This window comes from Oncorhynchus mykiss, chromosome 11, assembly GCF_057628025.1.
Source record: "Oncorhynchus mykiss isolate SJ-2025 chromosome 11, ASM5762802v1, whole genome shotgun sequence".
Lineage (NCBI taxonomy): Eukaryota > Metazoa > Chordata > Actinopteri > Salmoniformes > Salmonidae > Oncorhynchus > Oncorhynchus mykiss.
In genome coordinates this window covers 69,886,611-69,899,229 of record NC_143032.1, presented here as the reverse complement: position 1 = coordinate 69,899,229, position 12,619 = coordinate 69,886,611, and the positions used below count along the sequence as shown (strand labels likewise).

The 12,619-nt window shown below is 41.0% G+C and overlaps 1 protein-coding gene across 4 annotated transcripts; it reads right to left on the bottom strand.

The window, feature by feature from the left end:
- Positions 1–2,172: 2,172 nt before the first annotated feature.
- LOC110536285 (leukocyte surface antigen CD53) lies at positions 2,173–11,212 on the bottom strand. Of its 4 annotated transcripts, none has more exons than XR_016484666.1 (10): positions 10,951–11,125; positions 9,839–9,976; positions 9,031–9,114; positions 6,054–6,242; positions 5,590–5,664; positions 5,225–5,338; positions 4,899–4,991; positions 3,264–3,437; positions 2,930–3,013; positions 2,173–2,606 (listed from the first exon to the last, which is right to left on the bottom strand). XR_016484666.1 is itself a non-coding variant. In XM_090191057.1 (9 exons), exons 3-9 carry the CDS (start codon positions 9,091–9,093, stop codon positions 2,538–2,540), a joined length of 687 nt encoding a protein of 228 aa, XP_090047183.1. In that variant the 5' UTR covers positions 9,094–9,114; positions 9,859–9,976; positions 10,951–11,212; the 3' UTR covers positions 2,173–2,537. The 4 variants fall into 4 exon arrangements, 2 of the variants coding, with proteins under 2 accessions (XP_090047183.1, XP_021477676.1); XR_016484667.1 differs by having other exon boundaries at positions 9,859–9,976; positions 10,951–11,074; XM_090191057.1 differs by lacking the exon at positions 3,264–3,437 and having other exon boundaries at positions 9,859–9,976; positions 10,951–11,212.
- Positions 11,213–12,619: the final 1,407 nt, after the last annotated feature.

The following is a 12,619-nucleotide window of genomic DNA, read 5'->3' as shown; positions in this document are numbered from 1 at the left end:
CAGCACTCCACCAATCAAATCAGGCTTTTATGGTAGAGTGGCCAGATGGAAGCCACTCCTTTGTAAAACGCACATGACAGCCCTCTTGGAGTTTGCCAAAAGGCACCTAAAGGATTCTCCGACCATATGAAACAAGGTTCTCTGTTCTGATGAAACCAAGCTTGAACTCTTTGACCTGAATGCCAAGCATCACGTCTGGAGGACACCTGGCACCATCCTTATGGTGAAGCATGTTGGTGGCAGCAGCATGCTGTGGGGATGTTTTTCAGCGGCAGAGACTGGCAGACGAGTCAGGATTGAGGGAAGATGAACGGTGCAAAATACAGAGAGATCCTTGATGAAAACCTGCTCCAGAGCGCTCAGGACCTCCGACTGGGGCGAAGGTGAACCTTCCAACAGGACAACGACTCTAAGTACACAGCAAAGACAATGCAGGAGTGGCTTCGGGACAAGTCTCTGAATGTCATTGAGTGGCCCAGCCAGAGAGCCTGCTCCCCATCTAACCTGACAGAGCTTGAGAGGATCTACAGAGAAGAATGGGAGAAACTCCCCAAATACAGGTGTGCCAAGATTGTAGCGTCATACCCAAGAAGACTCGAGGCGGTAATTTTTTGCCAAAGGTGCTTGAACTAAGTACTGAGTAAAGGGTCGGAATACCTATGTAAATGGTTTATTTCAGTTTTTTTATTTAGCTATTTTAGAATAAGTCTGTGGAAAAAGTCAAGGGGTCTGAACACTCTGAATATAGTGAATTTCTGTATCGTGTATTTCCACAATGGGTTTGGAATAATATTGTGAAAATTATGATACTGCCCTTTTAGTGTAAGAACTGTTTGAAAATAATGCCTGATATTTCCACATGTTGAGTTTTATGCCTGCCTGTTGACCGGTCTCTTAATTAATTACATTAGTTAATAAACCAATAAGAAAGAGTTCTGCCATAACAGGTAGTTTTCTTTTTTTTTCTCCAAAATTCTTGATTGAGATATTGCTATGTGCTAAGAAGCTTTTGTTTTTTATGAAAAAAATGAAAAAAATATCACAGTAAGGTTGTGATATTTTACACAGAAATGATTTGATATTGAGATAAAAACATCTGCATTGGACCTTCAATGCATAGGCTACTTTCAAGTTAATTTGCAAATGTACCTGCAAGATGTTGCATATGGTTCTCTCACCTCAAGTTAAATATATCCCACCCCAGGATTGAGAAAAAATGTAAAGTGTTGGTCCCATGTTAATGTGATGAAATGAAAAATCCCTGAAATGTTCCATAGGCACAAAAGCTTATTTTTCTAAAATGTGCACAAATTTGTTTACATTCTTGTTAGTGAGTATTTGTCCTTTGCCAAAATAATCCATCCACCTAACAGGTGTGGCATATCAAGAAGCTGATAAAACAGCACGATCATTACACAGGTGCACGTTGTGCTCGGGACAATAAAAGGCCACTCTGAAATGTGCAGTTTGTCACACAACACAATGCCACAGATGTCTCAAGTTCTGAGGGAGCATGTAACTGTCATGCTGACTGCAGGAATGTCCACCAGAGTTGTTGCCTGATAATTGAATGTTCATTTCTCTACCTTAAGCTGCATCCACAGAAGAGTATTTCTGTATGTAATAAGGCCCTTTTGAGTGGAAAAAAATAATTCTGATTGGCTGGGCCTGGCTCCCCAGTGGGTGGGCCTATGCTCTCCAAGGCCCACCCATGGCTGCACCCTGCCCGTCATGTGAAATCCATAGATTAGAGACTACTGAATTTCTTTCAATTGACTTATTTCCTAATATAAACTGTAACTCAGTAAAAACTTAATTGTTACATTTATATTTTTGTTCCCTATATTAAGGTGGTGTGAAAAACTTTATCATCCTTTATTTCCTTGTTACAAACACAAACAACCCAGCCCAAAAAATGTGGTTGCGTTTTCACTTTTAACAAAGGCTCCTTTTATCCGACTTCATCGCCCTCGTTGTTATATTGTGAAACCACCAGCTACATCAGATAAGCTAAAAATAGTGGTTATATGAACACTCACAAAGCAGGTTGAAAGTTAGTGACAGGAAACCATGTGATTTTGAGAAGCAGCTGTCACAAATAACATAAGTAACTACACAGTCAGTCACTGCGTAGTTACAAAGATCGAAAAGTAATTTCAGTCAGGTTCATTGTGGGGTTAAAATGAAATAACAGCTCAATGTTTATTGAATTATTTGGGTTGTTTACAAAATGTGTCAGTACAGTCACAGTATCAATAGTATTATATAGCATTCAAAAGTGCAGGTAGGTAGCCTAGCTGTTAAGAAGACAAAAAGGACACTGGTTCGAACCCACAAACTGACTAGGTGAAAACTCTGTCGATGTGCTCTTGAGCAAATTGCTCCTGTAAGTCACTCTGGATAAGAGTGTCTGCTAAATGACTAAAATGTAAATATGCCCTTCTTTTAGCATGTAATGAAATGAAACATCATAGGGAGCATGAACCGAGAGGGGATTATTTTACAAAAAACAAACATAAAAATAAACACTGTTTTTATCATTTGTAGCTGAGTCCAGACTGGCTTATATGGCAGAACAGAGTCACGGAAAAACACATGCCCAGGACCTACCAACATAGAAAAAAAATGGATGTGTTAGCCTACATGGTGTTCTGGTGGAGTTTTCATTTCCATCTAATACATCTTTAAAAACTCATGCAACAGCCCCCCAAATGGCCATACATAGTGCATGGGCTTATCTGGTCAAAATGAGTGCACACTGCATCATATAGGGAATCGGGTGCCATTTGGGACACAATACATATATCTTAGAAGCTATACATGATGATTGACAGTTGACAGTTTATCGTGGTCAGGAATAAGACATGTTTGTCATGTGAATGTGGATAAACCCAACCCTGTATTAACAAGTATGGGAAGATGACCATACCTCAATAATGCAGAGCACAATCACAGCAACTCCAGTGGCTAGGAAGTTCCCCTCAAACCAGGCCTTCAATTTATTGTAACAACCCTGAGATGAAGAAGAGAAAACATTGCTGTGACAGCTATATATTTTTTACGTACAGTACCAGTCAAAAGTTCGGACACACCTACTCATTACAGGGTTTTTCTTTATTTTTACTATTTTCTACATTGTAGAATAATAGTGAAGACATCAGAACTATTAAATAACACATATGGAATCATGTAGCCACCCTTTGCCTTGAGGACAGCTTTGCACACGCTTGGCATTCTCTCAACTAGCTTCATGAGTTAGTCACCTGGAATGCTTTTCCAACAGGAGTTCCCACATATGCTAAGCATTTGTTGGGTGCTTTTCCTTCACTCTGCGGTCCAATTCATCCCAAACCACCTCAATTGGGTTGAGGTCGGGTGATTGTGGAGGCAAGGTCATCTGATGCAGCACTCCATCACTCTCCTTCTGACAGCTGATGCTTAAAGTTAGAGAGGGAGATATAAGACTCCACCTTCAGAGATTTTTGCAATTAGTTCCAGTCATTGGCAGCAGAGAACTGGAAGGAAAGGCGGCCAAAGGAAGTGTTGGCTTTGGTGATGACCAGTGAGATATACCTGCTGGAGCGTGTGCTACGGGTGGGTGTTGCTATGGTGACCAGTGAGCTGAGATAAGGTGGGGATTTACCTAGCAAAGTCTTATAGATGACCTGGAGCCAGTGGGATTTGCGACGGATGTGTAGTGAGGGCCAGCCAACGAGAGCATAGAGGTCGCAGTGGTGGGTAGTATATGGGGCTTTGGTGATAAAATGAATGACACTGTGATAGACTCGTCCAATTGTGTTGGGGGCTATTTTGTAAATGACATTGCCGAAGTCAAGGATCTGTCGGATAGTCTGTTTTACGAGGGTATGTTTGGCAGCATGAGTGAAGGAGGCTTTGTTGCAAAATAGGAAGCCGATTCTAGATTTCATTTTGGATTGGAGATGCTTAATGTGAGTCTGGAAGGAGAGATTACAGTCTAACCAGACACCTAGGTATTTGTAGTCGTCCACATATTTTAGGTCAGAACCGACCAGAGTAGTGATGCTAGTCGGGCGGGAGCGTGTGGGCAGCAATCAGTTGAAGAGCATGCATTTAGTTTTACTAGCATTTAAAAGCAGGAACGGAAGGAGTGTTGTATGGCATTGAAGCTCGTTTGGAGGTTTGTTAGCACAGTGTCCAAAGGGCCAGATGTATACAGAATGGTGTCGTCTGTGTAGAGGTGGATCAGAGAATCACCAGCAGCAAGAGCAACATCATTGAAATATACAGAGAAAATAGTCAGCCCGAGAATTGAGCTCTGTGGCACCCCCATAGAGACTGCCAGAGGTCCGGACAACAGGCCCTCCGATTTGACACACTGAACTCTATCTGAGAAGTAGTTGGTGAACCAGGCGAGGCAGTCATTTGAGAAGCTAAGGCTATTGACTATGCCGATAAGAATGCGGTGATTGACAGAGTCGAAAGCCTTGGCCAGGTCAATGAAGACGGCTGCACAGTACTGTCTTTTATCGATGGCGGTTATGATATCGTTTAGGACCTTGAGCATGACTGAGGTGCACCCGTGACCAGCTCGGAAACCATATTGCATAGTGGAGAAGGTACAGTGGGATTCGAAATGGTTGTTTATTAACTTGGCTTTCAAAGATTTTAGAAAGGCAGGGTAGGATGGATATAGGTCTATAACAGTTTAGGTCTAAGGTGTCTCCCCCTTTGAAGAGGGGAAGACCATTATGTGGTACCATTCCATTTCAATTCCAGTCAACTCAGAAAGTAAACCAAATTTGAATTCCAATTCAAAATGTTCATCATTGAAAAGCATTGAAGGGCATTGTAAATGGAATTTCAGTGTACTTCCTGAATTGACCCGAAGCCTGGCAGCATATATCTTTCCAGTATACCGGCTGATTGATGTCACATTGGGTCTTGGAGCAGCAGGACGCAGGCACTTTATCCTTCCAGTCACTTGAGTTATGGACCCCACAGCACTGGAACTACATGTATGTAATAGAATTAAACATGACAAAAGCAGTGTTATCAACACATGAAACAACATCACATTTCCACTCACTTTTGTTCACATGCCTGGGAGGGCTAAAGAGGGAGTATACATGTTTCATTGTAAAGTCTCAGTGTCTCCGTATAAGACCTGGTCATATAGTACATAGGGTACCATTTGGGACACACACTAAATGTTTCTTATATATATTTCACAGCACATGCTCACCATGGTCTGAATGATGTCCCAGTCGCCCTTGCTCATTGTTGAATTCCCACCTTTAGCTGATTCCCTGGACTTCTCCAGACTGTCTGTGAGATCCCTCTGTAGGAAGCTGTCAATCTAAGCACACACATTAATTACTTGGCAGTATGAACATCTCATAAAACACTACCTGATTATCTCCTGTCATCTTTGAGCTTTCCTCACAACAATGGCCCTCTATCAATCCCTGACGTTCCTCATGTAAATTAGTAATGTATTAAAGTTCTCTTCTTCACTTCAATTTCTGTCACCCCTCTCAAACCTCCTCCCAACATCCCAGTGCCCACATCCCAGTGCCCACATCCCAGTGCCCTTCTGCTATATCTTACATTGCTCTCATATAAAAGCAGTAAAAAGGCTGCAGTCAGCTCCACCAACATCAGAATGAACAGCAGGATGGAAAACTGAAAATCAAGAAAATACAAGTGTTTGTAAGTCATTTTAATTTAAGCAAAGACAGTGAATGATCCCCACCTGGGCAAAAACAGGTTGAATCAATGTTATTTCCACTTCATTTCAACCCAAAAATTCAATGTGATGACATTGAATCAATGTGGAAAACTGATTGGATTTGAAAAAAATTAATCAACAACAGGGAATTTTGTATTTTTTTCACCCAACTTTTAACTTAAATCCAACGACAGGGTGACATTGTTGGATGATTTCATGTTGAATTCATGTTAGACAACTCAACCAAATGTAAATCAAAACTAGATGTTGAACTGATGTCTGCCCAGTGGGATGAGACCAATGTCTCAAAAAAATATGAAATTATGTCAAATGTGAGACCTACAGTGACAAGGAGGCAGCGGTTCTCTTTCAGGGCCCCCAGGAACCCCAGGAAGGACACACAGGTCATGATGATGCCGGTGATGAAGATCATGTTGGCAATGTTCAGGGAGGACAGGGATGGGATGAGAGACGACACCTTAGAGTTCATCATCATGAACACTCCAAAACCAAACCCTGCAGTTCCACAGATCTGACAAGAACCAAACACAACAGCATGTGTTCAACATACAGTACCAGTCAAAAGTTTGGACAAACCTACTCATTCAAGGGTTTTCCTTTACTTGATGATTTTCTACATTTTAGAATAGTAGTGAAGACATCCAAACTATGAAATAACACATATGGAATCATGTAGTACCAAAAAACTGTTAAACAAATCTAAATATATTTTATATTTGAGATTCCTCAAAGTAGCCACCCTTTGCCTTGATGTCAGCTTTGCACACTCTTTGCATTCTCTCAACCAGCTTCATGAGGTAGTCACCTGGAATGCATTTCAATTAACAGGTGTAACTTATTTTCTTCTCAATGCATTTGAGCCAATCAGTTGTGTTGTGACAAGGTAGGGGTGGTGTACAGAAGACAGGCCTATTTGGTAAAAGACCAAGTCCATATTATGGCAAGAACAGCTCAAATAAGCAAAGAGAAACAACAGTCCATCATTGCTTAAGACATAAAGGTCAGTCAATAAGGAACATTTCAAGAACTTTGAAAGTTTCTTCAAGTGCAGTCACAAAAACCATCAAGCGCTATGATGAAACTGCCTCTCATGAGGATCACCACAGGAAAGGAAGACCCAGAGTTACCTCTGATGCAGAGGATAAGTTCATTAAGAGTTACCAGCTTTAGAAATTGCAGCCCAAATAAATGCTTCACAAGAGGTCAAGTAACAGACACATCTCAAGATCAGCTGTTCAGAGGAGACTGCGTGAATCAGGCCTTCATGGTCGAATTGCTGAAAAGAAACCACTATTAAAGGACACCAATAAGAAGAGACTTGCATGGGCCAAGAAACACGAGCAATGAACATTAGACCGGTGGAAATCTGTCCTTTGGTTTGATAAGTCCAAATGTCTGATTTTTGGTTTCAACTGCCATGTCTTTGTGAGATGCAGAGTAGGTGAACGGATAATCTCCGGATGTGTGGTTCCCACTGTGCAGCATGGAGGAGGAGGTGTGATGGTGGTGTGGGTGTGCTATTTAGAATTCAAGGCACACTGAAACAGTATGGATACCACAGCATTCTTGCAGCGATACACCATCCCATCTGATTTGCACTTAGTGGGAATATCATTTGTTTTTCAACAGGACAATGACCCAACAGACCTTCAGCTTGTGTAAAGGCTATTGACCAAGAAGGAGAGTGATGGAGCGCTGTATCAGATGACCTGGCCTCCACAATCACCCGACCTCAACCCAATTGAAATGGTTTCGATGGGTTGGACCGCAGAGTGAAGGAAAAGCAGCCAACAATGGCTCAGCATATGTGGGAACTCCTTCAAGACCGTTGCAAAAGCATTCCAGATGAAGCTGGTTGAGAAAATGTCAAGAGTGTGCAAAGCTCAAGGCAAAGGGGGGCTAATTGAAGAATCTCAAATATAAAATACATTTTGATTTGTTTAACAATTTTTTGGTTACTGCATGATTCCATATGTTATTTCATAGTTTTGATGTCTTAATTGTTATTCTACAATGTAGAATAATCTGTGCAAATATATCCTCCAAACACTGGCTTCGAGGACATAATCACTTTAATACAACGGGTTACCAACACATTTTCATTAAAAACATTATTTTGATGAATTTATTCATACTATTTCATCCTTACACAAGATCTTACACAAATCTAGGGTTGCTACCCAATTTATTTACCTTTATTTAACTAGGCAAGTCAGTTAAGAACAAATTCTTATTTTCAATGACGGCCTAGTGGGTTAACTGACTGTTCAGGGGCAGAATGACAGATTTGTACCTTTTCAGTTCGGGGGTTTGAACTTGCAACCTTCCGGTTACTGGTCCAACGCTCTAACCACTAGGCTACCCTGCCGCCCAAGCTGGCTGGTCGTTTGTTCTATCGTTTCGGGTGGCTAGAGATGCGACCCAGCCATCCAGTAATTTTGTTTTGTATCTATGGACGCAACCCAGTCGTTCAGTCTTTTTGTTCTGTATCTATGGATGCGACCCAGTCATTCAGTCTTTTTGTTCTGTATCTATGGACGCAACCCAGTCGTTCGTTGTAAATGTTCCATTGCCATACTGGCTGGCAACGTTCTTATCCCTTGCTTACTAGCTAGCCAACTACGGCTAACAATCACATCAAAAAGTGCATCCAGAATAACAGCAAAGAAACCGTATTTGCATTTGTTTCAGCTGTTTTCTAGTGACATTTATTTAAATACACAATAACAATGATCTAATGAGGCGCAATTTCACCTGCCATAGAAAATGTGCTCTCTAGTCAGGGCACTATTGTTCAAAGGAGCTGGTCAACAACACAGCTAACACAATCACTTCAAACAGAAGCTGGAAAGCTTTTCAATTGACATTTCTGTGTATATATCCATTAAATAAATACCGGCTGATTCATGATTTCAACTGGTTGAGAAACGCTGTCTCGTCACGACACGTTCATTACTATGGGACAGCTGGAGATCGAATTTGAATATTGAAGCAACGTTGTAAATGTCGGAGAGACAGACAGCAAGTTGTATGCAAATCTCCGCTTTTGAAAACCAAATGTTAGTCTAAAAAAAGTGGAACAGAGTAAATAGGCATTTTAAAGTCATAGATTTAGCCGGTGGTAAAGTGTGGAATAGACACCAGCTGGAATGCGGTTTTAACCAATCACCATTCAGGATTAGACCCACGCGTTGTACAAATTGTGATAAATGGACACTGAAATATTGAACATGTTTTTTTTTTATCTCATTGAGGGAAGGAAGGGTAGAAGATAACAGATGGATGTTTGGGATACGTACAAAGCACAAGAAGTTAACCACACACATGGTGTATTTCAAGCACTTGAGACAATTTTGAGCCATTTCCCAGAAGTGCGTTCAGACCTGAAAAAACAAAACAAGAGACAGATAAACACACAGTGTGCCAACAGATCAATGAAAAGCGTGCCTTTAACACAGAAACCATCAGTGAAAACAGCAACATACAATACCACACAAATGCTCAGCAAAGATTGTTTAAAAACTGTGAGGACACCTTTGAGTCAGATTTGAATTTTGATCATCCAAAGAAATTAGAAGGAGCATGGTACAATTGTCTGAGACTGAGTAGTGAGGCCATCAAGTGTCACACAGTATGAGGAAATGAGCCTGCTTTATCTGGTTTCCTGTGTATAATAATTCCTTTAAATTTACCCAGGGGACCAGGCTGGTTTTCATCATAGTTTTTACACTGATGTTAGTTAAGACCAAGACAGCTTGATATTGATTTAGTCTTTGAGGAAATATCTGTGTAAGTAAACCAACATCATAACAATATTTCATTCATCTGCGGGATGAATGTGGGTAGATTTGTACACCTTCTTCAGGTTAATATGCTGAACAAAAAAATAAATGCAACATGGAACAATTTCAATGATTTTACTGAGTTCCAGTCCACATGGTGAAATCAGTCAACTGAAATAAATTCATTTGGCCCTAATCTATGGATTTCACATGACTTGAAGGGGCACAGCCATGGGTGGTCACAGGCCCACCCACTAGAGAGCCAGGCCCAGCCAATCAGAATATGTTTTTCCCCACTAAAGGGCTTTATTACAGACAGAAATACTTCTCAGTTTCATCAGTTGCCTGGGTGGCTGGTCTCAGATGAACCCGCAAGTGAAGAAGCCGGATGTGGAGGTCCTGGGCTGGCGTGGATACACGTGGTTGGCGGTTGTGAGGCCGGTTGAAAGTACTGCCAAATTATCTAAAATGACATTGGAGGTGGCTTATGGTAGAGAAATTAACATTCAATTCTCTGGCAACAGCTCTGGTGCACATTCATGTAGTCAGCATGCCAGTTGCACGCTCCCTCAAAACTTGAGACATATGTGGCATTGTTTTGTGTGACAAAACAACACATTTTAGATTGGCCTTTTTTTGTGGGCCCCCAGCACAAGGTGCACCAGTGTGTAACGATCATGCTGTTTAATCAGCTTCTTGATATGCCATACCTGTCCGGTGGATGTATTATCTTGGCGAAGGAGAAATGCTCACTAACAGGGATGTAAACAAATTTGTGCACAAATCTTGAGAAAAATAAGCTTTTTGTGCGTATGGAAAATTTCTGGGATCTTTTATTTAATCTAATGAAACATGGGACCAACACTACATGTTGCGTTGGTATTTTTGTTCAGTAATGTGTCCAACCCAATATCACCCTCATCCTCTGAAACCATGCTGTGTCTGTAATTGATAAACATATTGAAATGAAACTGTTTCAATGTCAAATTTAAAATGTACTTAATTTCCTCCTTGACATTCAAGCTAATTTCAATTACTGCCAAATTACCTCTAAGAGCCTAAGAAACCCCAAACTACCCTACCTTTCTTGTTATACCACATTTATAAAATGTCTTCAAATAGATGTTTTCAATCATACTGACAACATTACATTTTAGATTGTTCTCACACAAGGTTTAATAATTTATAGTTACTCTCTCTTTATAAACCCATGACCAATGTTTCTTATCCCTTGGTTAGCTATGTCTATTAGATCAATAGACTCGTGCAGTAAGTCACTCATAACAATCAAAATACAATCAAATGTCCTCCCTGTTTTATAACCAACAAAATATAACTTTCAATTAAAGATGATGACATTGAGACGTCATTAAATTCCTGTGAGAATGGTATTGATTGAGCTTTAGTGAATTAAGAAAATGTCAATCTTGTGCTTACCTTGTCAGTTGAAATAGTGATACAAGTGTAACTCAAGCAAAATACCCCCTACAATACATTGTTTAGAGGATGCACTGCTCCTTTCACTTTACCGTACTGGTACTTCCCATTCTTATTAGAATCTGAAGGCAAGGGGTTTGTCAGTTCATTCTACTTCCTTATTCTGGGGCACACTGGGACAAATCTATACTGAGAACTTGTGCCGTGCATTTTAAACTAGCAAAAGGAAACACACAAGGTCAAAAGCTGTGGTAACCATTTTCTACCAGTGGAGGGGAATTTGGCACCTATGTTTTCAACTATAAATAACCAATGATCAAAAAATATTTTCTGAAGTAAAAACTGACTCATTGTTGTTTCAGTCATGCCTACTCTGTAAGAGTGAAAATGTGCTATGCACATCCACATTTTGAGAGGTAATCAATGGTTTAATACACAGGTAGGAGCAGTCAGAAATGTAGATTATTATTGTTTACATACATTTTTTTCTGTAAGTTTGAAACAACCCCTATAACATACATATATATTAGTCTCTCAGGTGAGATTCATCCAGAATGAAATCAAAACATGAAAATACAGAATGATACCTGAAAATGGCTCAGTCTCAATGGCAACTGTTCTTGTCAGATGCTTGGTCATTATGTTAAGTACTCATAACATAACTTCTCTCAAAAAAGGTACCCGATTGCTTTGTGTTCTATTTACAAACAGTGAATGAGATCCTGTATTGCGTAATAAGCCAGTTGAAAGTCATGGGTTCTTCTTTTACTTGTAACCATATCCATTACCACTGAAGTGTCAGAAGATGGGGACGGTGAAACACAGGCAAATCAACAGCAAACAATAACAGAAACATGTTTTGGATGCATAGTCAGGACATTTGAAATAAGACCACAGTCTTATAGACTAAGGAAGAGGAAACAGGCTAGACAGGAAACAGGCTAACAAGTAGAATGAAGAAGATGGTGAGAATCACATTGGCATCCTATTCCCTATATATAGTGCACTACTTTTGACCAGGGTCAATAGGGCTTTAGTCAAAAGTAGTGTACTATATTGGGAATAGGGTGCCGTTTGGGACACACACATTGATCCAAATAAGTAAAAGCGTAGAAAGTATACTGTACCTGCAGCAGAATGAACAGGGGGACCACACCTGCTCCAGTGCTGAGAAAGTTCCTCCCCAGTTCCTGAGCTTCATATGACAGCCCAGAAAGAGACAGAGGTTACGTTGTTGTGACTGTTGAACTATGTCACCTCCTGTTGGGCACACTACGAATCAACTGCACCCATGGTCCCGGTAAAGGTTGACGGACATGACACGGAAGCTCTATTAGACTCCGGAAGTATGGTTACGCTCGTAACCATGAGCCTGCTGAACCAGGAGACCGAACGGGGTACGTGTACGGTAACACATAGCAGTATCCAACCGGATGGACCAACATTGTAACACCACAAGGGAGTTGCCAGATGATGGTGGATGCAAAACCAGAGTTGCCGGTACCTCCTAGTGGGACGGGATTGTCCGCTGTTTGCGGCACTATGGGGGCACGAGCTGAAGAAAAAGATACGAGCCGGCCGAAGGAGAGAGCGGCGACGACCCATCGCCTGTACGGCCCGGAAGCAACCGGTTGACCAACCTTTATCTACGGGTCCAGAGTCGGAGGGG

What these genes read in the sequence shown, in the direction of transcription:
- LOC110536285 (XM_090191057.1), bottom strand. Translation starts at nt 9,093, where the DNA reads ATGGCTCAAAATTGTCTCAAGTGCTTGAAATACACCATGTGTGTGGTT. An exon ending in TGGTTAACTTCTTGTGCTTT is followed by an intron (nt 6,243 to 9,030) that starts GTACGTATCCCA and finishes GGTTCTTGTCAG; the next exon opens with ATCTGTGGAACTGCAGGGTT. An exon ending in TGCTTTTATATGAGAGCAAT is followed by an intron (nt 5,339 to 5,589) that starts GTAAGATATAGC and finishes GTGTGTGCTTAG; the next exon opens with ATTGACAGCTTCCTACAGAG.